General features: G+C 42.4%; 1 protein-coding gene across 1 annotated transcript in view; it reads left to right on the top strand.

Annotated features, from left to right (window-relative positions):
• The window catches only part of LOC149455903 (complement factor H-like), a 746,405-nt gene that overhangs the window by 396,048 nt on the left and 323,586 nt on the right, over positions 1-26,771 (top strand). The window contains exon 10 of the mRNA XM_089685749.1: positions 18,278-18,451. Within this exon, the coding sequence (XP_089541875.1) occupies positions 18,278-18,451 (174 nt within the window). The remainder of the gene's footprint in view (positions 1-18,277; positions 18,452-26,771) is intronic.

The raw sequence follows: 26,771 nt of genomic DNA, 5'->3' as shown, positions 1-26,771 counted from the left end.
ATCAGGGGCTTTGATTCACAGAAAAAGCTCTCTTCTTTGATGGTGGAAGTGAGCAATAATGACTAGGCTTCACCTAGCAATGTCCTGGTAGTATTCCAGCCAGGCTTCATGAGGTACATAAATGTCCTACATACAGTATAACAATTATTCAACTTTAGTCAGAGACACACTGTGCTATTATCCAGAGACACCCCCTATCTGCATAGACAGGTTTCTGCTAAAGGTGAACTAACACTTTTAATATGATGGAATTTGGCTTAGATTGAACATAGTACACAGCTGGAGACCAGGATTAAGACAAAAAGGTATAGTAATATCACAGTTTCCTAGTTTCCCAGTGTGTAACTCAACATGCAGCTAAACCCTCCTAACCAAAAAACTGAATGTAATCTTGAAACTTTATTAACAAAACAGGGTGGGTGAAACTATTAGGAAGTAATAAGAAGTAAAGAAGATAAGAAGTAAATATAATCAGTATGTGAAATATGCAGAACACAATGAAATGATTAAGCTGTATATGGCAATATGCCCATGCTCACCAGTGATGCTGCCTGTAAGGGATATAAATTCAGTCCATGCTGCAGAGAAATATGCCTGGTTTCATTCCCTCAGTTCTTAAAATTAAGTCTGAGCTCCACTTCCTTTTCTCAGAGTAAAATAGTTTTTTTTATTAGGTTAAACAGTCTCTAGTTTCTGTAAAACAGTGAGTTTATTCTGGGCTCCATATAGTGGCCAAATTTAATATTGAAGTCTACGTTTCCCTGCTGGAGCCAGATCAATCCCTATGCTCCGCAAATGGAATCTGATCTGTGGGGAACCTCAAAAGGGGAATCAACTCTGTATGCATAAACATTCCTATAAATATATCCCAGCGAAGTTCCCAACAGAGCACAAAGTAAGGGGCCAGATTGATAAACCGCTGTTACAGAATAATACTTCATTTGTAATCAACATTTCAGTGTACTGCACAGAGGTGGAACTCCGCTTTAAGCTGTTATTCCTAGGAGGATAAAGGTGCTACAGAGAAGAAAGCAGCAAGAACTCGAAGCCTGATGTGAGGTTTTCTACTGAGGATTTTGCCACCATTACGTATATTCCTGAGGGGGAGATCGCTGCAGGGAGAGGTGCGCAGTGACAGAGGAATCTTGTACATGGAGGATCCAGTTTGGTGATCCTAAAGGTGTTTTGACTCTTGTGGGTTGAAGCAAGGCGATGAGCGGGTATTTCAGCTATTTGTGGATATCCTTCTGTGGTACGCACATCCACTATCCACGTGCACGATTGTTTATTCATTGGACTGCATGGTGTTTATCACCAATTTGGACTTTCTTCACATATATATAGTTTTTTAGTGTCATGCGTTTATTTTGCATGTTCATTCGTATTTAGTGTGACGCAGTCATTCCACTTCCGTGTTTATTTTTTATTGTCACGTGGCATTTTTTTTATTTATTTTTTCAACACAAGTTTTCTCTTTTTGATATTAAGTAAGTGTGCACATTTGATATAAGAAGTGTTTTTCTGTATGTATATGCATTTTCCTTGGTTTGGAGTCCTTTTTTTTGGACAGTATTCACATATTAGTCCTATTTGGACTATTCTATATTTTTGGTTGGAGTGGCCACCATCACCATAGATCCAATTTAGGATCAATTAATTTATATACCATACTCGGTGAGAGTATTGTTATACACACTTCAGTTATTACCATCACTTTGGTGGATTTTAATTCACTTTTTCACAAAGGATCCCCAGAGGATCAGGTCACGTTTAGTCACTTATAGTATTTTCATTGTCATCTTTTGGATCCCATGTGGATCAGGTCACGTTTATGATTTTTCACTCTTCGTCACTTTATATTTATCACATTTATTTATATGTGTTTATGGCATGTGATTTATTTATTTATATACTATTTAAGTAGCACTACATCATTTTTTCAGTCTTGTTCATTTGATCTTTAGGTATATGATTAGATGTTAGAAGCTTCTCTTTGCTATTTGTATTATCACTTTTTAGTTAGGAGCACAGGAGGTTTACACCAATATTTTGTAGACTTCTAAAGTGCTCGTTCAATCCAATGGTCCGTGTTCTCACAGCTACCTAACAATCCATAGCACAAGCTTGGCTAAGTGACATCCTCTCATTAACAGCAGTTAAAAATATGCTACATACAACTTTCTCAATTAACGACTGACAGTGAGACTATCAGACAAAATATCCAAATTAAATTTAGTATGGGACCCTTGGGTCACACACTTTATACCTACAGATTTCAGCTGTAGGCTAGTTGACCTATGATGCCTGCTTTTGCCTTGAAGACCTACATCAGATATGAGGTACCCTCCTTTTTCACTCTCCCCTCCCCTTTATCCTCTTTTTTTCTCTTTTTCTAGTTTGTTCTTCAGTAAATATTGTAAATGATCAACTTAAATTTAAGCTATATATTTGTCATCTCAAGTATATGAGTGACTCTTTCTGTCCTCTGGGCAGCGGGTCACTTATCTTAGACATTGTTAACTTCTGCCTGAATTATAATGACACTACATCTTGTTTTACTTGTTGTATTTTCTCTGTATTATGCTTTAGTAAAGTTATTGAATGAAAAGAAAGGTGTCAGGGAATGAGAAGATCGCCGTGGCGATCGAATCTGCACATGCGTAGAATCCTGACAAAACATACAGGCTGGCGGGCACTAGGACCCAGGCGCGCCGGTCACCAATGATGGCGCCAGGCAACCACTAGGACCCAGGAGCGCCTGTCAGGAGTCGGGCAGGCTATTTAACCATTTGAATACCGGGCAATTTTACACCTTCCTGCCCAGGCCATTTTCCAGGTTTCAGCGCTCTCACACTTTGAATGACAATTGCGCGGTCATACAACATTGTACCCAAACTAAAATTTTATCATTTTCTTCACACAACTAGAGCTTTCTTTTGGTGGTATTTAATCACCGCTGGGGATTTTATTTTTTGCTAAATTATCAAAAAAATGCCCGAAAAATTTGAAAAAAAACACGTTTCTTTGTTTCTGTTATAAAAGTTTGCAAATAAATAATTGTTCTTCATAAATTTAGGCTAAAATGTATTCTGCTACATGTCTTTGGTGAAAATAACCCAAATTAGGATGTATTTTTTAGTTTGTAGGAAAGTTACAGAGTTCACAAACTATGGTATAGATCTGAATATTGATCAATCCTAAAGTACTGACGACCAATCTATTTTCTTGAGGTCCAAGAATGTCAGAACAGTACAGATATCCCCCAAATGACCCCTTTTTGCAGAGTAGACAGTCCGACGTACTTCATAAGAGGCATGGTGAGTTTTTGTGAAGTTGTATTTTTTTTTGCCATAATTTTTCAGAAAATGAAAAAATGCAAAAAATTATTTTCACTATTTTTTTTTTTTTACATATTGTCACCAGTGCAGTACAGCATCTTCATATAACTGGCATGGCGGTGATCAGGGACACTGACTGGTGACAGTATGAAAAAAAAAAATTTTTTTAAGTTGTTTTTTTTTCAATTTTTATTATTTTTAATTTTTTATTACTTTTTTTTTCTTTTTTTAAGATTTTTTTTCATATTTCACTATGTCCAAAGTAGTACAATGTTACCATAGTAACATTGTACTACTTTGGGGAAGTGATCAGTATTTTGTTTTTTTTTTTACACAGTTTGCTTATAGCAAAGAATTACTTTGCTATAAGCAAGCATTTACCTGAATGACATCGATTCATTCAGGGTTTTTTTTTTTTTTTTTTTTTTGTGCTTAGCTGTGATTTGGCCACAGCTAATCACATGACATGTGCATGTGATTAGCTGTGACCATTAGGCAGTAGTGACCAGCTAGGCAGTAGTATACAATGGATGGCATGAATGAAGCCATCCATTGTATACAACTGTCATGTGAACTGCTGTGATTGGTCACAGCAGGTCACATGGTACCGGCAACGGGGCCAATACTCAAATCTGTCATCGGCCATGTCCGAGGTACACGGCCGGTGACAGATCGCACGGCTCTGCAAGCGCGAAAAGTGCACATGTGCGGGAGGACGCCATTTGGCGTCCACCCGGAAATCCAATACATTTTTCCGGCCGCCTTTTGGCTATTGGCCGGGTGTGTATTGGTTAAACCCGGCTCTTGTAATGCTCAATTGCCGTATGGTCTTATCTGTGTTCCTGAGTTCCTGAGAGTAGATTGTCCCTGATTTGCTGTCTGTCTCCTGTTCTGATCCCTGGCTTTGTCTAACCATTCTCCTGCTTAACCTCGCATATTCTGACCTCCTGTTGACGAACCCGGCTTGTGACCTGTTTATCCCTCTGCCTGCTGATTCTGTACTACACCGCCACCACTGTTACCGACCCGGCCTGCCCGACGCTGCTCTAGTTACCTCCTCACATCAGACTCTTACCCGCTATACACCTTCTACGGTACCTCTACCACAGCTGGGTGAACCCAGTTCCATATGTCAAACACATAAATAAACATATAAATATATAAATAAAGTGACTCGTGACAAAATTGAGGTGACTCAGTGGTATCATAAAATCTGTCACTATATAGTGACCAATAGTGCTTTATAGTGCTAAAAAATTGTCCAGGTATAGGTGCATGGAAGATCTGATAATCTTCAGTTATTGGTGTTTTATCCAGTATTATGGTGATGTGACCAATGGTATAAAGTCTGCGCACTCACCAGATGCACAATCAGTAAGCGCATTTAGAGACAATGCTCTCAGTAGATGAACTGGAGTCCCCTTTAAGGATGAATGTGGTCTGGTCAGGTATTCCCCCTCACTGCTCACTCCGCTGTCAATAATGGCTCTATCACTCTTCTCCTGCAGCTCTGTGGGTTATTAGAAGCTCACATGAACAAGTGTAAACAGCACTTTGAGAACTCCAACTTTAAAAGGTGAGTCTACAATTTAATTATTATTGTAGCCAAACACCTGTCTTGTGTCTAAGCACTTATCTCTTTTGATCTACTCACAAAATTTCCCTGTCACTAGTCAATTGTTTCTGTAGTATTTGACATATCTGTAGGGTGGGTATTGAGGAGTGCTAGTACAACATTTCATGACACAAAAAAATCAAGTCGAAGTATTTAACAAAAAAAATATAACCACAGAAGCAAGCACATTTTGGGGAATGCCTCGCCCTTCCTCAGGGCTGAAACCATGGGTATGAATGGACTTACAATGAGGTGCAATTAAGTTTATGTAAGGGTGTGATCCAAATTGTCAAACCTCGAGTTATCGCAAGCTGTCGATATAGTTGTTAACTACTCCAACAGCTTGCAGTAATTTGAGGTTTGACAGTCTGGTTTAAACGCTTATATAAATTTCTTGTTTGTACCTCATTGTAAGTCCATTTATACTCCGTTTCAGCTCTGAGGAAGGGGGGGGCTTTTACCCTGAAATGCTTTGGTTTCATTTTAGTACAATACATTTTTGCACTTGACCTTTTTGTGTCATGAATTTTTGTACTGGGTGCTCCTCAATACCCACCCTAGAGTTATGCCATCCACTGAGTATTCTCTGAGACACCATCAGAGAGCCATCAGCCTGAGACCAGAGCAAGGTCCATCTACATGGCACCTTCACTGTGTATCAGCCCCTGTGAAGGAGGACTGAATTCTCCAATATATCCAATAACATTTATACCTCATCCTTATTAGTCCTATCACACCTACACATCAGTTATCTAAAGTGTCTGACATGGTATGCTTTATCTTTTAGTGTAGTAAAATACCTGCCATGTGTTGAAGCAATCATCCCCCTTCTTCAATCCGCTCACAAAACTGTGTTGCCATTAATTCGTTTTTTAATGAACTTTCTCTGAGATGCTTAATGCTTTTATATTTAGGTGTAGTAAAGCACCTATCTTGTCTGCTTCCCATTTCAGTCTATTCTATTTGGTATGTTAACGTACTGTCCTGCTGCTAGACAATTTCTACCAAACCATACCTTCGGGCTTTAGCTCTGATAAGCTTGGAAAAATTGGGTGTATTGGGATGGTGGGTAGGGGTGCAGGGAATCTGGTGTAATGTTGTGTAGAGTTTTGGGTGCACACTGTTTATTGAACTACTAGCTCTTGTGACTCAACTTGACCAGGGGCAAATTGACTCAAATTTCATGCATTCTAAATGGCCCAAAAGTTGCGGTTCTGTCCGAATGCCAAAGCTAAATATTCACCTTGAATTCATGATTGAGGCAAGACCAAATCTTATCTCTGCTTACGATCAGTGTGGTCAGCAATGACACAAGGACAACCTGCATATTCATCTGAACAAAGGGGTGCATTAACTATAAAGTGCAGAAGAAAACTAATATTCCAGGTATGTATTCAGCACAAATATTAAATATATTTTATACAGAACTGGAAAAGTAGCTGAACATTTTTTAATATTAGCCATTATTATTACTATAATACAGGATTTATATAGTGCCAACAGTTTGCTCAGTGCTTTACAATATAAAGGGAGACAATACAGCAATGATACAGTTCAATACAAGAGGGTTAGGAGGGCCCTGCTCCTTGGAGCTTGCAATCTAACATCTTCCTTGACAGTAACGCCCAAACTATAAGAGGGGGGGTCAGCAGAGCTCTATTTTTCGGTCCCCAAACTGCAGCTTTTTGCTTGTGGGCACTATTCTTCCCACTAATATGATGGGACACTATTCATTTCATTAACACCAAATATGAGGCACTATTCCTTCCACTGACACCAAAATTGGGGTATAATTCCTTCTACTGACCCCGTTGATAGGGCGTAATTCCTTTCACTGGCACCAATAATGGTGCAAAGTTTCTCCTATTGACATCAACGAAGAGACACTATTGCATCCGTTGGACACCATTGATGGGGTCCCTGGCTAAAACCAACAATTGGGCATTATACCTCCCACTGATACCAATGATGCAGCATTATTCATCCACCCATTGACCATAGGTGCTAGGTCATTTTTTTTTCTACTCCCATTGACCACGGAGTCTGGGGCATTTTTGCTTCCACTGGCCACAGTCTAGGCCCCATAAAGTCTGAAGAATAGTGAACTGAGCCTAAGATTACGAAGTGTGGGAGTCCCTAATCTTTAAAAATGCTCTTTAGTTCATTTGCATGCTAGAATAGTTTCTGGACCAGACTGCTCAGCCTCGTGGTAGTCTGAAGGGGGTTCAAGAACCTTGCAATGATGTCTGTTAGGGATGACTAGATCACAAAGGCATTCGCAGGGGGCAGTTGGTGACGGAATATTCATGGAGTCCGTTCTCCACACTGTAATACAAAGGGGACTGCACTGTAAAGGGGCACTGTATTGATTACAGCACAGTCCCCTTTATATCACAGTGCCCCCTATATATTCAAAGAGATGGCCCAGTCCAGCAAAGAGACGTCACCATATAGCAAAGAGACATCCCCATCCAGCAAAGATACATCCCAATCCACAAAGAGACAGGATGTCTCTTTGCTGGACAGGAATGTCTCTTTGCTGGATGGGGATGTCCCTTCTTAAACTGGGCTGTCTCTTTGCTTGATTGGGATGTCCCTTTGGTGGACTCAACCTCCCCGTCCAGCAAAGAGACCGCTTCTCCAGCAAAGAGACAGCTCGTCCAGCAAAGAGACAGCCCCTCCAGCAAAGAGACAGCCCCTCCAGCAAGGAGACAGCCCGTACAGCAAGGAGACAGCCCATCCAGCAAAGAGACAGCTCAACCAGCAATGAGACAGCAGAGACAGCTAGTTCAGCAAAGAGACAGCCCGTCCAGCAAGGAGACAGCCCGTCCAGCAAGGAGACAGCCCGTCCAGCAAAGAGACAGCCCCTCCAGCAAGGAGACAGCCCGTACAGCAAGGAGACAGCCCATCCACCAAAGAGACAGCTCAACCAGCAATGAAACAGCAGAGACAGCTCGTCCAGCAAAGAGACAGCTCGTCCAGCAAAGAGACAGCCCGTCCAGCAAGGAGACAGCCCGTCCAGCAAGGAGACAGCTTGTCCAGCAAGGAGACAGCCCGTCCAGCAAGGAGACAGCTCAACCAGCAAAGAGATCACCCGTCCAGCAAAGAGACAGCCCAATACACCGCCGCTACAGCCCTGTTACAGTGTGCCTGCCAGTGAAGGAGAGAGGCCACTGTTGTCCCTTCAGTGCAGCTGTGTACAGGGGCCAGCCAAAGAGGTGTCTGCATGTTTTTCGTGACTTCCTGCTGAAAGATCCAAAATATCTCATTTCATAGGATCCCTACCTGTTACCTCCTCTTTTGGTGGTAACAATTTTTTAATTCCCTGAAAGAACAGAGCTGAGGTATCACCTGCATGATATTTATTGAAATGTGTGGCAACATTGGTTGAATGCTTTTCTTCAAAATCATCTAGATGATTATGTAGGCAGTTCCTTAAGCTCCAAGTGGTATGATCCACATACTGAATTTGACATAAACCACAGGTGATCACATACACAAGACTTCTAGTGCTGCAATTGATGAAAGAGTTTATTTTAAAACCACTGTTATTACACAATGTTCCGATTCACCTCTCATCACTAGTGAATAGGGACATACATTAGCTCCACATTTGAAATACCTTTTAAATTTAAGTCAATGTGAAGCTGCAATGTGAAGCTTTACTAGAAAAACAACTAGGGGATAAATACCTCCCTAATGTAGGAGCGCTACGTGATACCACTTTAATCCCCTTGGCTAGAATTTGTGAATCATTAAACAGCACAGGCACATATCTATTGACTATAGTTTCAGTCTTATTGAATTTTGCATTGTATGGAGTGGAAAAAACATTATCACCTTGATAGGTTCGAGCTCTATCAACTAAAAGTTCCCGATGTCTGGTCCTCGCTATATGTAAACACCTGTTGAGAACCAGTGCAGGGTAACCCCTTTGTTGTAAACTATTCCACATCATTGTTGCCTCTATTAGAGTTATCATCACTACTGTGTACTGCAAAGTCTGAAAAAATGACCTACAGGGATTCCTTTAATAGTGTGTTTGGGGTGAGTCAGCTCTCAAATGGGTTTTGCCAGATGATGGTTTTCTATACAATTTGGACTTCAATTGTCCATCCTTGCCCCTAAAGGTAAGATCAAGGAAAAACACAAAGTCCATTTGTTTCTTTACACCTCACGTTATTATTATTATTATTATTACTATAATACAGGATTTATATAGTGCCAACAGTTTGCTAAAAGCTTTACAATATAAAGGGAGACAATACAGCAATGATACAGTTCAATACAAGAGGGTTAGGAGGGCCCTGCTCCTTGGAGCTTGCAATGTAACATCTTCCTTGACAGTAATGCCCAAACTATAACAGGGAGGGTCAGCAGAGCTCAATTGTTTGGTCCCCAAACTGCAGCTTTTTGCTTGTGGGCACTGTTCCTCCCACTAATATGATGGGACACTATTCCTTTCATTAACACCAAATATGAGGCACTATTCCTTCCACTGACACCAATAAAGGGGTATAATTCCTTCAACTGACCCCATTGATAGGACATAATTCCTTTCACTGGCACCAATAATGGTACAAAGTTTCTCCTATAGACCTCAACAAAGAGACACTATTGCATCCATTGGACACCGTTGATGGGGTCCCTGGCTAAAACCAACCATTGGGCATTATACCTCCCACTGATACTAATGTTGCAGCATTATTCATCCACCCATTGACCATAGGTGCTAGGTCATTTTTTTTTCTACTCCCATTGACCACTGAGTCTGCGGCATTTTTGCTTCCACTGGCCACAGTCTAGGCCCCATAAAGTCTGAAGGATAGTGAACTGAGCTTAAGATTAGGAAGTGTGGGAGTCCCTAATCTTTCACAATGCTGTTAGTATAACACTCAACCTACTTACAGGATGGAAAGGTGCAGGGATGACCCTAATCCCTAGTGTGTTTTTGCTCTTTAGTTGTTCATTTGCATGCCAGAATAGCTTCTGGACCAGACTGCTCAGGCTCATGGTAGTCTGAAGGGGGTTCAAGAACCTTGCAATGATGTCTGTTAGGGATGACTAGATCACAAAGGCATTCGCAGGGGGCAGTTGGTGACGGAATATTCACGGAGTCGGTCCTCCGCACTGTAATACAAAGGGGACTGCACTGTAAAGGGGCACTGTATTGATTACAGTGCCACTCTACAGCACAGTCCCCTTTATATCACAGTGCCCCCTATATATTCAAAGAGATGGCCCAGTCCAGCAAAGCGACATCCCCATCCAGCAAAGAGACATCACCATATAGCAAAGAGACATCCCCATACAGCAAAGAGACATCCCAATCCACAAAGAGACAGGATGTCTCTTTGCTGGACAGGAATGTCTCTTTGCTGGATGGGGATGTCCCTTCTTGGACTGGGCTGTCTCTTTGCTGGATTGGGATGTCTCTTTGATGGACCCAATCTCCCCGTCCAGCAAAGAGACAGCTCGTCCAGCAAAGAGACAGCCTGTACAGCAAGGAGACAGCCCATTCAGTAAGGAGACAGCTCATCCAGGTTTTGCTGGGAATGCAACAGCATGTACTATAATGTACTATATACAGTATTCTGTGTTAATATCACTTGACCAGTAGATGGCACTGTACACTAAAGGTTACTAGTTGTACATATGTGAAAACTTGTTTGTTCCTCTCTCTCTATCATCTCTTCAGGAAGTAATCTGTCTGCTGTGAAATGTGCTCTGTATGTTTGTAACTTAAGCCACACAAGTAAAGTCTGAATTCTGCTATCACTACCAGTGTCTTCTATAACACATAACCAACAGGTTATGGGCCCAGCTCCAGACACTGAAAAAAAGGAAAACTACAAGCAAGTAAGTGCTGCATTTACAATCCAATTCACTGAAAGATGGCAAGTGCTTCAGATATGAAGTTTACAATAGCAAAGCTCAACAATACCAACTACCAGCTATGGAAGTTTAAGCTTGCAATGCTGTTATCCAAAGATGACTTGTGGCAGGTACTAGATACACACAGACCCCATGACAACCCGGAAGAATGGAACAGAAAAAACAGGCAAGCAAAAGCAGTCATAAGCCTGTTAGTGGAGGATGATCAACTCATTCATATAAGGAAAGAAAGCGCAACTAAAGGTATGTGGACTGCATTACAAAAGCTGCAGGAACGTGCAAACCTAAACAGTAAACTATATCTACTATGCAAACTGTATAAGATGAGGCTGGAAAAAGGGCAGGAAATGGGTGAACATGTAAATGCTATGCTAGAAATTGTGGACCAGCTGGGTGCAATAGGTGAAGATTTAAAAAGCAACCATGTTGTTTCAATACTTCTGTGCAGCCTTCCAGAATCATACAGTGCCCTTATAAATGCTCTAGAAACTAGACCGGAAACTGAACTGACGCTAGAATATGTTAAGGGAAAATTAATTCATGAATACAGCAGAAGAAAGGAAAATTTGCATAGTGAAGAGAACAAGAGACCAGAGGCAGCTCTGAAGGTGCAGGAAGGCATAAGACAAAGCAAAGAAACCAGGGTATGTTTTCGCTGCAAAAAGACCGGTCACCTGAAAAAGAACTGTCCAATCTGGAAAGCTGAGCAGCGAAAGCGGGAGCTACCCACAAGAGAAAGAGCTAAAGCAGTCATGAAAGAAAATGAAAGTGCATCATGGAGTGGTACTTTTAAAGTGACTCAGAATAGTACCTCACATGGATGGTACATTGATTCAGGGGCAACAAGTCACATGACAAGCGACGAGACATTCTTCACAGAAATTGATTTTAGTGTAAAAGATAAAGTCTTCCTAGCAAATGGGAAAAGTATTACAGCAGAAGGTAAAGGTCAAGGATTTCTGAACTGCAAAACGCCATCAGGGGGCAAGCAGAGCATCCTTGTAAAGAATGTTCTATATGTTCCAAGCCTAGAAGGAAGCCTCCTATCAGTTAAAACCCTTGCAAGCAATGGACTCACTGTCCAGTTCAGAGGTAATGAATGCACAATTCAAAATGGAAAGCAAATTTTAGCAAGAGGAAGATTAAATGAACATCTGTACAAACTCATCACTGAAAGTGAGAAGGCTAATGCGGCAACTCGTAACACACATGACAAGTGCATCCACCTGTGGCATAGAAGACTGGGGCATCGAAACCCAGAAGCTATAAAGGACTTTGCAAAGAGAGGTCTATCAGAAGACATGAAAATATTGCCTTGCCACACACTCAGCAAGTGCACGTGTTGCATCAAAGCAAAGGCCACCCGAACCCCTCTTCCACAGACCAGTCAGAGTAAAACCATTAAACCCATGGAACTGATACACAGTGATGTGTGCAGACCAATGAAAACCATCACACCTGGCGGGACCAGATATTTACTGACTTTCATCGATGATTATTCCAGGTACACAATAACGTATCTAATGAAGCACAAAAGTGAGACATTAGAAAAACTTCAAGATTTTGTAGCTATGACAAGCAACAAGTTTCAAAGGAAACCTGGAATAATACGCACTGACAATGGAGGGGAATATATGAATAAAGAGATGGAATCATACCTAAAGAAACAAGGTATTATACACCAAACAACTGTACCATACACTCCTGAGCAAAACGGTGTAGCGGAAAGAAAGAATCGCACTCTTGTAGAAATGACCAGATGTATGATTACGGACGCTGCCTTACCTAACAAATACTGGGGAGAAGCAATAATGACTGCAACATACCTACAAAACAGGCTCCCATCAAAAGCTATTGAGAGTACACCATATGAAATGTGGAATGGATCAAAACTCAACATAGGACATATCAGAGTATTTGGCTGTAAAGCATATGCCCACATTCCAAGTCAGAAACGCTCCAAGTTGGAGAACAAAGCCATAGAAGGCATTCTGGTTGGCTACACTGAGCAGAGTAAGGGATATAGAATCCTTTGTCCAAAGACCAACAAGGTCACAGTAAGCCGCAGTGTTTATTTTGATGAAAGTGAAGCACCAGATAATACAATTCTTGAAAAATGTGGAGATTTACACACTAAATCGTCAAGAGACACTGACCCATGCGAAGCAGGACAAGAGCCAGAACAAGAAGTGGTTACATCTTCCAGTATGGACAAGGAACCATAAGCTGGTCTAGTCAGAAACAAGTGACTGTTGCACTCTCTTCAACTGAAGCGGAATACATAGCAGCAGCACATGCATGTCAAGAAGCCATTTGGATTCGTCAACTTCTACTAGACATGGGACTGAATATGTCACAACCCACACCCATCTTTGAAGACAATCAGGGATGCATAAAGCTTACACACTCTGAGAAGATTAACCCAAGAACCAAGCACATTGATGTAAGATATCATCTGCTCAGAGACATGCAAGAACAGGGGGTTATCGACATCCAGTACTGCCCATCAGAGGAGATGATTGCAGATGCACTCACCAAACCTTTGCCAAGGGAATGTTATTGTTTTCTACAAAAGAGACTAAATGTCATATAATTATGCACATGCCATTGAGAAGGGGTGTTGGGAATGCAACAGCATGTACTATAATGTACTATATACAGTATTCTGTGTTAATATCACTTGACCAGTAGATGGCACTGTACACTAAAGGTTACTAGTTGTACATATGTGAAAACTTGTTTGTTCCTCTCTCTCTATCATCTCTTCAGGAAGTAATCTGTCTGCTGTGAAATGTGCTCTGTATGTTTGTAACTTAAGCCACACAAGTAAAGTCTGAATTCTGCTATCACTACCAGTGTCTTCTATAACACATAACCAACAGGTTTGAGCTCTATCAACTAAAAGTTCCCGACGTCTGGTCCTCAGTATATGTAAACACCTGTTGAGAACCAGTGCAGGGTAACCCCTTTGTTGGAAACTATTCCACATCAATGTTGCCTCTATTAGAGTTATCATCACTACTGTGTATCCTGCAAAGTCTGAAAAAATGACCTACGGGGATTCCTTTAATAGTGTGTTTGGGGTGAATCAGCTCTCAAATCGGTTTTGCCAGATGATGGTTTTCTATACAATTTGGACTTCAATTGTCCATCCTTGCCCCTAAAGGTAAGATCAAGGAAAGACACAAAGTCCATTTGTTTCTATACACCTCAGGTTCAAATGATTTGTATTTAAATATGAAAGTTTGATGACATTGTCATTCCACAAATTCTGTTGGTAATAGAAATTAAGTCATACTGGAACGTGAGTACTCTCATGGAATACTTATCTTTAGAACAATATTCCTGTGAAAAATTACAAGAAATTCTAGTGCTGCAAAAGGATATTACTTCTTTGCAGAATGATATAGTATTTAAGGATCTGGACTTTAATTTGAACAATAAATTAGATAAATTATAAAAAGAGGTGACTGCTGGAAAAAAGGTGAAAATGCTAATGGATTGTTTGGACTATGAAATTTATAATTTAGAAGTGTGGAAGAAAGCAATCCATTTTGTTTGATCACGAAAAGCTTTTAAAAACGAGTTTGTTTTGCAGACATGGACTGTTTAGCTCAGGGGTCCTCAAACTTTTTAAACAGGGGGCCAGTTCACTGTCCCTCAGACCGTTGGAGGGCCGGACTATAGTTTAAAAAAAAAAACTATGAACAAATGCAGACACAGTAGAGGAGATGACCAGAGACTGCGGACATAGTACATGAGATGACCAGAGACTGCAGACATGCAGACATACAACGGCGGCGGGAATACTGGGCTGGCCGCTCCATAAGACGCACAGACATTTCCCCCAAGTGTGTCTTATGGAGCGAAATATACGGTAAATGCAGGACACCTTGTTGGGTCAGATCTGTGTACAATGTAAAGAGAGAGGGGGGGGGAGAGAGAGAGGAGTGAGGGGAGAGAGAGAGGGGGGGGAGAGGGGGGAGCGGAGGGGGGGAGAGAGGGGGAGTGGAGGGGGGAGGAGAGAGAGGAGGGGGGAGAGAGAGGGGGGCGGAGGGGGGAGAGAGGGGGGGAAAGAGAGGGGAGGGGGGAGAGAGAGAGGGGGGGAAGAGGAGGGGAGAGGGAGGAAAGAGAGAGGGAGGAGATCAATCATCTATTGCACTTATCTAGGGTCTGTGACTGTGATACCCAACATGCAGCGATGGAGCCTCCTCTCTTGCTCCCCCTCTTCATGGTCAGCTCTAGGCTCCGCCCTCTGGCCGTGACGGTTGCATGCACTGATCAGAATAGATGGCCGGCTGGCTGCAGAGAGGACAGGTGAGTGGTGCGGATTCATAAGCCAAGCCCACCTTCCCCTGTTCTAGAATTGCTGATTCCGCCCTCCTGCCTCCCGCCTGAGCCCTGCCCAGCTCTTCTGACCTGCCAAACCCTAGTCCCTTGCCTCGCGGTAGATATGCCCCTGCCCGGCGGGCCAGATAAATGTCCTCGGCGGGCCGCATTTGGCCCGCGGGCCGTAGTTTGAGGCTTCTGATTCACCACCTGACTCTGATGGTAGGTGTGATCCTATCAGTTCAGTCACATTTAAATGGGGAGAAAGAAGAAAAAGAAAGGTTCAAGCTTAAGAAGACAAGGCAGGGAGGAAGAAAACATAATTATTAATGGCAATACTCATTACCAGCTCAGGTGATAGACAAGACAGTAATCTATGATGTATTGAAACTGTCCCAAAGATCCATGACAGAGGATGAGGTTTCTTGTTTTTCCAAGGGGTTATCTTTTTGTCCAAAAACATTTTAAGTTTTTTTTTTGTAAAATCCTTGATGTCAATAAATTTGTTTTATCTGTCACATTAAAGTAATACTAAAGGTTCTGCTTTAAAAAGAAAAATAGCAAACATGTCATACTTGCCTCCTCTTCTTGGTTTCCCCGTCTGCACTCCTGGCTTATCCCCCCTGCTGAGTGTCCCCAGAGCAAGCTGCTTGCTCTGTGGGCACTTGTGCGTGCTTGCTCCTGAGTCACCTCTGTGTGTCCATAAGACACACAGAGTACTGCTCAGCCCTGCCCCCAGCTCTCTCCTCACTAGCTGTGTTGACAGCAATGGGAGCCAATGGCTCCCACTGCTGTGTCTCAGCCAATGAGGAGGGAGCGATCCAGGAGAGTCGCTGTTCTCGTGCACATCACTGGATTGAGATTGGGCTCAGGTATGTATTAGGAGGGGCTGAGGGGGGAGCTGCACAGTGAAGGCTTTTTAACTTCATGCATAGAATACATGAAGGTAAATAACCTTTAGTCTTTACAACTACTTTAAGAAAGCATTATTTTGATCTTCCAGGTGCACTAAAGATTGAAGAGAATATGAGTAATCAAGATATCACGTGATCTACTGTGTTAGATTTCGAGGATTTATGTTCTGTTTGTGATCCTGAAGATTTGACTTCGGAGTTTGTTCTTGATTTTGCTATGATATTCCTTATGAGATGTCCATACCTTTTTAAATTGAGATCTGACTTTTACCGTATCAAATCAAAAGCTAAAAACATGGACCAGTATCAGAAGATAGTTGAAGTAGCTTCTAAAGTGTCTCATACTGGTTATGTTATTCCTGATAATTTAATCCCACAGGAGCGGATGGCTTTAAAGAGTCTTAGCAGTAATTCCAGCATTGTTATTAGGGACTCTGACAAGAAAGGATCGGTGGTAGTGCTGGATGCTGTTGTATATCATCAGTCCATTATCTGACAGTGACACCTATGTTAAGTTTAAAGGGGATCCTACAAAGTCTTTAAAAAAAAAATTCTATATCCTATGTAAATTAAAGGGATTTTTTCAGCTGGGTACTAGGAAAACAGTAAGGCTAAATCACAAAATTAGATGTATGATATTTGTATGAATGAATAAATTCTGTTTCCATGAATGAACAGTGGCCTTTTTGTGTGTAGTTGTCCCTAGAAGCTGTGCATTTATATATATTTATATGTATTCGTTATATGATTTCACGCGTTCATGTGTTTTAAATTTTGTGTGAGTTTTTCTCTTTCTTTTGTGCAGGCAGCACACAACAGATTATTAGCTGCCGTGTGGTTCATCATTCTATTGACGTTCACCTGCTTATGGGTGGGTGTTATTGCATTATATACTCAATTTGGTGATGAGTTTGTTTAGTCAGCTATGATTAAAGTTTGGTACACATAGTCCATCCGAATAGGAACTGGATGAAATTCAGATCATATGCACAGCTGTCCTTCTTACAGAAGTTGGGCTACGGACCGGCTTTTGGCAAAAGCATATGCTGGAAAATCAGCACCTGATCAGATCGCTGCACTCATCGCTTATTTAGTACAACGATCTCCATTTTTTTTCTTTTTTCATTAAGCCTGCTGGGTTGAACGAAAAAAAAACAGAATGTGTGTACAAGGCATAAGCACAAAATGTGTTAGCTGTTTTCTGCTGTATTCCTCTGTTGTAGGGTGTTGTTGTGCTTTTATTCAACCATCCACAATAAAGGTGCTTTAAGATGTGTGGTGGACTACCATTTTTGTCTTTCCTATGCAAATGAGGAGTTCTAACTGCTTTCTGACTTTCACATCTGCATACTTGCTCCCTGGTGAGTGACTCAAACCTACTGAAGCCAGAAACAACCAAGCAATTACCATTTTGGAAACAGATCAGCAATGTCATCCCCATTAATTCATCATTACTTGTTTTCTTTAATAGACTATAACTAAAATGTAATTTTATATATTTGTAATGAACTAACCTGTAAAAATGTGTTTTATTTCGCCTTAATAACATTCTGCTCATTATAAAATACTACTCAAACTACTGATGTCTTTAGTAGGCACAAGTTAGACTGTATATTTCAGAATGACCCATCTAAAAAGATACAAGTATCACACTAAAAATATACAGCCTATCACACTTCATCATTAAGAAATTAGTCATATACTGAATTTTGCACTGGATGCACAAGGGACTGGGCATTGTATGTAATAGACTTGGCTGCAAGGCACGTGGCTGTGTACTTATATTGGCAAACATCAGCATTTTATCTTAGTAACCCTACTCTGGACGTTATCTTGTGTGGATATTTTGTGTTAAAATGTATTTACAATTGTAATATTAGATGTGGATAAAGGTGGTCATGTTCTTTTTGGACATACAACTTGTCCCCCTGCTGACATCAGTAGGTACTGGTTTTCGAATGTTTTTGAAATAATACTAACTGTACATTTAATTACACAGCATACTGTATTTTATTTTTGGCTTCTCTAGATATGAGCTATGTTGGGCTTCAGGTTTTTCTGTGTAGTAAGTCTTAAACCCAGATGTACAGTCCGATAACTGATGTACAGCAATAAATACATATTTTACATTAGGGTTGTTATATTTTAATAACCTTTGTTATGTCCTACATAAATCATTCTTGCAGAGTCAAAATGTTTCCCTATATCTGCACCACCAAATGCTCGAGTGATAGATCCAAGAAATGAATATTCTAATGGAGATAATATAGAGATAGAGTGTGATCCTGGATATCAGTTGTATGGTTCAGAAAACGTTCTATGTAAAGATGGAAAATGGCAGTCTCCTCCTTGGTGCATAGGTAAGTCTTCAATTCTAATTTATGTTTGATATATTTCAATAAAAATGAGAAAAAGTGATCTTTCAGTAGATCCTCCAGTGTCAGGGGCATCAGTGACAAGATCTCTCAGCTTAAGTTGACATGCCTGTGCACCTGTGACCATTATGAGCAGATCTCACTCACTTTGCATTTCAAATGACATAAGAGGGAATGAAACAAGAGGAGTGGAATTACCCCAAAATGGGTGGACAAACCCAAACCTTCGCTGAGAGGATGTGCTAGATGCCCCTCCAGATTCTGGGGTGGATACCGACTGTGAAGTTGGCATCTTTCCCCAGACTGGACCGGCTCAGGGACATCAGCAGACTTCAGTCCGCTGTCAGCTGACAACGGGTCACAGGAGTGCAGAACGAATTGAACTTCTGTGATCCACATGAGAAGTTTAGCTAAAAGAGCTTTGGCTGTACTTCTCCTTTAAGCAGCATATTGCTTTTATGAGGCATCAATATTTGTCAGCTGCCTCCATTGATTTCAATAGTAATGCTCTATAACCACATCTTACCAGCACCTATAGCATTTATGGCATGTTGGTGAAGCATTAAGAAAGTGGTAGCTGGAGAGACAGTGGGGGCTCCTTTATCCCAGAATGCATTGGGAAATAATAAAGAACTAGGACCAAGCAGCTTTAGCCACCTCCTGTTTGTATAGAGCAGCCATGTGGTAACACTATTTACTTCTGTGTGCGGACAAAAGCATCAAATAGCCAGCCATAATGACAGTGCCAGACAGGAGCAGATGGATTGAGCATTATTGTCAATGATGATGCTTTTTGTGTCATCAAAGTTGAGCTGGACCAAGCCAGATGTCAAAGATCAAAGTATTCAAATCCATCTTGCAGAGAATTCACAAAGATGTCTGCTATCACACCACAACTTAAACACTCCTCAAATCAGATCATTTCCTCTACATCACTTCACCTTTAAGCAGTTCCCACTAGAAAAGCAACATTTCCATGGGCATTAAGCAAGTATTCCTGACGTTTTTTCAATGCTTCATAAACAGAACGAAAACATAATCAAAATCTTAGACAAAAACATGAACACACCAAACATGGTATAGTGAGCATTGCTTCATTCCTAATAATAAACACATGTTGGAACAAGCCCTAAGAGTAGTTAGGATTAGATGTGTGATTTGTTTCATTATGGATCGAAATCCAGATGAAATTTTGTTGTTCTGAGATCCGGTTGTATCCAAATCTCCGAATCACAAAAGAAGTTAAATTCAACAAATCCAAAATAAATTATTAATTTGTTTCATTCATTTGCGACTTCAGAGGTTTTTGTAAGTTCAATAATATGTGTCACAATCTGTATTCTTATGATTGGCCAAAGTCGCAAACAAGTTACATTAAAATTGCAAACAAATTGCAAAGCATCCAAGCTGCATCAAAGTTGCAAGTGTGTCACAAGGAAATCGCAATGAAAAGTTACACTGGAAACATATTGAATAAATCTGAATCTTCCAAAATAACATCCAAAATACAAAGTGATTTGGAATAATGAATACTTTTGCATGGAAGCACAATTGTATGAATACAAATTATTTAGAGAACACATACAGGTGCAACCAAGTGCAAGCGTGTTTTTCATGCGTCATGTGTAGAGCCGCTCATTCTATACAATGGGCTACCCTATGCACAAGCAACACAGAAATGAAGCTCCTGAATCTTCCAAAAAGATGCCACACCAAACCATAGGGTTCTGCTCCACTATGTAGTTTGGTGCACACATTTACAGATGTATCATTCATTTTCAGTACTGCTCTCCTGCACATAGTACAGTGTAATGCACTCCACACTCATCTGCACAGCCTGCCACTATCCCCTTCTCTCCTGCACACAATACTCACCATACCCTCCACATTCCTATCCTGCACATACCACCATAGCCTCCATTCTACTCTCCTATGCATACTACTGTCATACACTTCTCATTACTTTTCTGTCCATACTAACTCCCCTTATACCCTCCACATTGTTCTTACGTTTATTACCCAGCATACTCCACACTGCATCTCCGCATACCACCCACTGTCAGACCCTCAACACTCCTTTCCTGTACATACTGCCCACTGTCATACCCTCCTCACTTCTCTCCTATACATACCACCCACTTTCATACCATCCACACTCCTCTCCTGGACATACTGATCACTGTCATACTCTCCACAATCCTCTCCTGTATATACCGCCCACTGTCATACCCTCCACACTCCTCTCCTGTACATACTGTCCTCTGTCATGCCCTCCACACTCCTCTCCTGTACATACTGCCCACTGTCATATCCTCCACACTCCTCTCCTTTACCTACTGCCTATTGTCTTATCCTCCACACTCCTCTCCTCTACATACTAATCACTGTCATACCCTCCACACTCCTCTCCTGTACATACTGCCTATTGTCATACCCTTAAGGGCTCGTTCACACTTGGCTGTTTTGCCAACGCTTGCCAAATGCCCCTATAGCGTTTGGCAAGCGTTGGTCCGGCGTTTGCGAAGCGTTTTTAACGCTCGGCAAACGCTCCGCAAACGCCGCATGCGCGGTTTAGCGGGGGTTGCTAGGCGTTTTCCGAGCATTAATAACGCCCCCCAAACGCCTATAATGCAGTTTGAGTGGTGTTACCGCTCCGCAAACGCCCCGCAACCGCGTCGCAACCGCACTGCAAACGCCGGCCGGGCGTTTGCGGAGCGGCACCATAGACGAGAATAGGAGGCTTCAATGCCTCCTGACTCCTCCAGAGGCGTCCGCTTTGCCGCGACGCGGTGCAAACGCTTCCGTTAGAACAGCACCATGTGCTGTAATGTGCAGAATTGGCAGAGGCGTTTGGGAAGCAGTACAAACGCTTCCCAAACACCTCTCTGCTGCCTGCACACAGCGCTAGTGTGAACATAGCCTAACACTCCTCTCCCCTACATGCTGATCACTGTCATACCCTCCACACTTCTCTTCTGTATATACCACCCACTGTCATACCATCTGTGTTGCCTTCACAGGCTAATTGAATTATACTTACTTATGTGGGATATGTAGTGTACCACTGCCATCTAGTGGCAAACATGAATGGCAGTTCTCCTCTGGATATGCAATTTCTCAGACAGGAAATGACTCTTGGTTTAGGTAATTCTTCAGCCATTTTTAGATTGCCATTCACTGTGGATGCAGTGTGCCTGCTTCTCTCCCAAGGGGCTTGAGACATCATCACCTGTAAGTGCCTTTCTGCTGTGTCATCTGTCATTTATGCTACACTAGTTATTCTATGTATACTGATATGCTGTCATTGTATTGTGTTTCAGTTTCACCTATAAAATAAAGTTGGATTCTTTGGTAGACAACACAAGCAGTGGGCTTCTGTTTGCTGGAGATTCTGACAAGGGTTTAGCTGTCCGTTTAGAGCCACACATAGTGTTTTGAGAACGGAACAGTGAAAAGGTGCAGCGCACAAGCCTGGAGATAGGAGTCACTGCACAGACAGAATGGCCCTGATTCACTATTGGGCGTGGGCGCATATTTATGGGCTTAAGCCCAATTTTCATGGGCGTCCGTCCATTTTTGACCCTGCAACCTAATTCACTAGTGAGCAGAGCCCATAAGCAGACGCCCAATCTAATTCACAAAAAGACACACGCCCGGAATCAGACTCACAAAAGCAGACTTGCTAAGAAGCACGTCTAACACCATGAAAAATCACTGTAGAGACATGTTCACTTAGAAATTTGCTTTGCCAAATATCAGGACATCACTTTAAACAATATCTGCTATTTCCAAAAAAATTAAGAATGTGTTAAAAATCGTTTTTCTCAAGGAAATCGACACAGTAAAAATCTAGATGCCCGTGCAGTGTCTTTGGCAGATAGAACTGAGCATGTGCAGAACACCTTTTAGTCCTCTGCCATGGGCGTTTGCTTTTTAGCCACTGACTAATGGTGAATCTGATTGTGGATTCCTCTGACAGCCGGCACTCGGTCGCGACTACTGTGTTTAATAAACAGCATTAAGCATATCTTCATGTAATCTAATTAGATTTCCTTCGTTTTAGTGATTCTATTTTTGTTTCTTATCCTTTATAATTATTTCTGTTATGATTTTACTTATTTTGAAGGTCTAGATAATATTTTTTTTGAAAGCTGAATGTAAAAATAAAGGTCCGCAATAAAAAAAAAAAAAAAAACAGCGTGGGTCCCCCCTCTCATCCATACCAAGCCCTTCAGGTCTGGTATGGATATTAAGGGGGAACTCCATGCTGAAATTTAAAAAAAAAAACAGCGTGGGTCCCCCTCAATATCCATACCAGACCTTTATCCGAGCATGCAGCCCGGCAGGTCAGGAAAGGGGGGGGCACGAGCGAGCGCCCCCCCCCTCCTGAACCATACCAGGCCACATGCCCTCAACATGGGGGGGTGCTTTGGGGCAGGGGGGCTCCCCCCCCAAAGCACCTTGTCCCCATGTTGATGAGGACAAGGGCCTCTTCCCCACAATCTGGCCGGTGGTTGTGGGGGTCTGCGGGCGGGGGGCTTATCAGAATCTGGAAGCCCCCTTTAACAAGGGGGCCCCCAGATCCCGGTCCCCCCCCCTACGTGAATGATTCTGCGGTACACGGTCCACAGACTCATTCACAAAAAAACTAAGTGTGGTGTAAAAAAAACACAGTACAGGGTCTTTGACAAGTCCTTTATTAAAACAATGTCCCCCGAAGTAGATCCAACGTCAATCGCGGCGGCGGCGACCCAAAAAAAGGAAAAAAAAAAAAGGTTCCGCTCCCGTCCGAGGCTTCCAGCCTAGTGAAGTAAAGCCTAGCTGACAGTTCTTATATAGGTATGGGCGGGGCCAGCCGGGGACATCATCCCAGTGACCCGCCCCATGTCACATGCTTGCTGTTCCCGGCTGGCCCCGCCCATACCTATATAAGAACTGTCAGCTAGGCTTTTCTTCACTAGGCTGGAAGCCTCGGACGGGAGCGGAACCTTTTTTTTTTTTTCCTTTTTTCGGGTCGCCGCCGCCGCGATTGACGTTGGATCTACTTCGGGGGACATTGTTTTAATAAAGGACTTGTCAAAGACCCTGTACTGTGTTTTTTTTACACCACACTTAGTTTTTTTGTGAATGAGTCTGCGGACCGTGTACCGGGGAATCATTCACGTAGGGGGGGGGACCGGGATCTGGGGGCCCCCTTGTTAAAGGGGGCTTCCAGATTCTGATAAGCCCCCCGCCCGCAGACCCCCACAACCACCGGCCAGGGTTGTGGGGAAGAGGCCCTTGTCCTCATCAACATGGGGACAAGGTGCTTTGGGGGGGGAGCCCCCCCTGCCCCAAAGCACCCCCCCCATGTTGAGGGCATGTGGCCTGGTATGGTTCAGGAGGGGGGGGCGCTCGCTCGTCCCCCCCCTTTCCTGACCTGCCGGGCTGCATGCTCGGATAAGGGTCTGGTATGGATATTGAGGGGGACCCACGCTGGTTTTTTTTTTAATTCCAGCGTGGAGTTCCCCCTTAATATCCATACCAGATCCGAAGGGCTTGGTACAGATGGGAGGGGGGACCCCACGCTTTTTTTTTATTATTTATGCAATAAAGGGAATTATTTTACATTCAGCTGTCAGTGGGGAACCCCGCTGACAGATGAAACATTAACTCATGGCTGTCGCTCCTACAATCCCGCATGAGTTATGTTATCAACTCATGCAGCATTTTAGTAATGAAAACCAATGCAGCGCTCATGTTTCAGCTGTCGGCGGATTTCCCCACTGACAGTTGAATGTCAAAGTATTGCAGTGATTTATAAACAGTTCTTTAAATAACTGGCGTGGGGTCCCCCCTCCCATCCATACTAAGCCCTTCGGGTCTCGTATGGATGTTAAGGGGTAACTCCACGCTGAAATTAAATAAAAAACAGCATGGGGTACCCCCCTAAATCCATAACACATACTTATCCGAGCATGCAGCCCGGCAGGTCAGGAAAGGGGGGGGGGGACGACGAGCGAGTGCCTCCCCCCCTCCTGAACCATACCAGGCCACATGCCCATACCAAATTATTCAAACATTTGTAAACAGACCAATTAACTGAAATGGTTTGACATTTGTACCCCAAATATGACGTTCCCTGAGGCGTTGGTAAACCGAGGTACGCCTGTATTAGTATTGCAATCCTTTGTATTGGGATACATAGAACCAACATACATCTGAATTGGCAACATAGCACAACATTTGTGTCACATTGGAGATATCTGGCTAGTTAAACTGACCATGCCCAGGGACCTAGGATTGATTCACAGCACAGAAATACAGGCTGGGTTAGCAATGTAGCTCCGTGGGTTAGTGGTTAGCACTGCTGCCTCACAACTCTAGGGTTGTCGGTTCGAATCCCAACCCCGGCGAGGTAGTAGCATGATCTCCGTGTGTGGCTGTCTTCACATACATGTTCTGGCAACATCTTTGCATTCTGTCTAAATGATCCCTAAAATGTGAATTAGAATGAGGCCTTGTCTGTTGAAACACCTTCAAAGCTGCACCTTATGTGAATGTCATACAATGGGATAAGATAAGGGCCTGAATCACTAATAGATTTGATAATGATGGTTTACACTCCACCCACTTTTGTGAAGGATTTGGCAAGCAAAGAGCTGACAGAGAGAGAGAAGAGTGAGACGAAGAAGAGTGAGCGAGAGATACATATGAAGAGTGATAAAGAGAGACATTCAGAAGAGTGAGCGAGAGAGAAGAGCGAGCCAGTGAGACAAAGAAGAGTGAGCAAGAGATACATACTGAAGAGTGATAAAGAGAGACATTCAGAAGAGTGAACGAGAGAGAAAAGACTTGGTTGGTGAATCCACACATCAAACTTGTCACAAATCCTGGCGTGCATTTTTCCCCCAAATGCATAGCAGACCCTTATCCCAGCAGGCAGGTACCGCACGCCTTCAAAGATTTATTTCCTTTGTTGATTTTCCTGCTTCGCTCACACTATATGCAATTGAAAATTACTCTTTAAGTTGCCAATTTTACTGTGTTTTCTAGAGAATTACTAACTAGTTGTGTTTTCAATTGTGTGTAGCATTGCGATTTCTATTTGAGTCTAGATGTTAAATTGCTAATAAATGGCCACAATTCTCAAATACCTTTGAACTCTCGCTGCAACAAATGGTGTATGTTAATACACTCACATTCATTATATCCAATATCAGGTACGATGTCAATGCACAAATCGCACCTGAAATTGCACACCCTGGATGTGACTTGTCATGTGATTGGCATGGCCAGCAGCTTGCTCTTTGCATGGCAAATTGCACCCAATGTTACTGGGGGCCAACACCACTGTCACATCTAATCCGATGCGGCAATTGTCCAACTTACAGTGAAGTTGCACGAGTTCACAATCCAATTGGATGTGAACAGAGCCTACAGTGGCCAATAGGGTGCGACTTGGTCTACGATTTGCAAGTCGCCTGTCATGCCAATTGCATGGCAATCGCAAACAATGTTACTGGGGGCTACCCGGTCACATTAAAGCAGATTTCTAAGTGGTGTTATTGACACCACAGTCACATCATGTGACTTGCATAGAAGTTGCATGATTTCAAAGTCGGGGTACATGGTGATTTCAAGTGCAATTTGCAAGACATTCGACATCGATCTCTCAGCAAATTGCATGAAAAGTAGTGTATTCATTACTCTATTATTACTTGCGGCTCCTACCAAGTTTGAACCACAACAATATGAACGCTCCAATAGCGTGCTCATTGAGTGGGACTTGGCATGTGATTTGCACAACATGCAAGCTGTAAATCGTCTGCAAAGTCGCACCCTATTGTCTGCTATTAGAGTGACCACATGGGTGCGTTTCAAACACTGATTTCTATAGTAGTACATGTACTACTTTAATGGCAATTTGCATAGAGATCTGTGTCAGATGTCTTGAAAATTGCATTGAAATGGTCAACTTTACTGTAAGTTGCATGATTTGTAAATCAGCTTTGCCCAGAGTGTAATGTTTGGTGATGTTTGATTTCTGGAGTGTTTTACCAATTGATGGGAAATTCACCATACTAGTCAAATCGATTTGTCATTTTCAGTATTGCATACAAGATGTGGTCATGTGACTGTCTTAACTCATGCGAGAATCTGGAGGGAATTGTGACCATAGTAGCAATAAAGGTTCCAATTGGGGTTCCCTTTCACATCCCTGCTCAATGTTCTGTTGTATGCTGCACACGTACATTTCACTGTATATATCTTTCTGATTTGTGGGGCCTGTATACCAAGGGTTAATGCAGGTAGGAAGCGGATT

Source organism: Staurois parvus, unplaced genomic scaffold (assembly GCF_062004578.1).
Source record: "Staurois parvus isolate SC_StPar_1 unplaced genomic scaffold, SC_StPar_1.0 ptg000384l, whole genome shotgun sequence".
In the NCBI taxonomy this organism is placed as follows: Eukaryota; Metazoa; Chordata; class Amphibia; order Anura; family Ranidae; genus Staurois; species Staurois parvus.
Note: the sequence above shows the minus strand (reverse complement) of the source record. Positions and strands in the feature narration are given on the sequence as shown.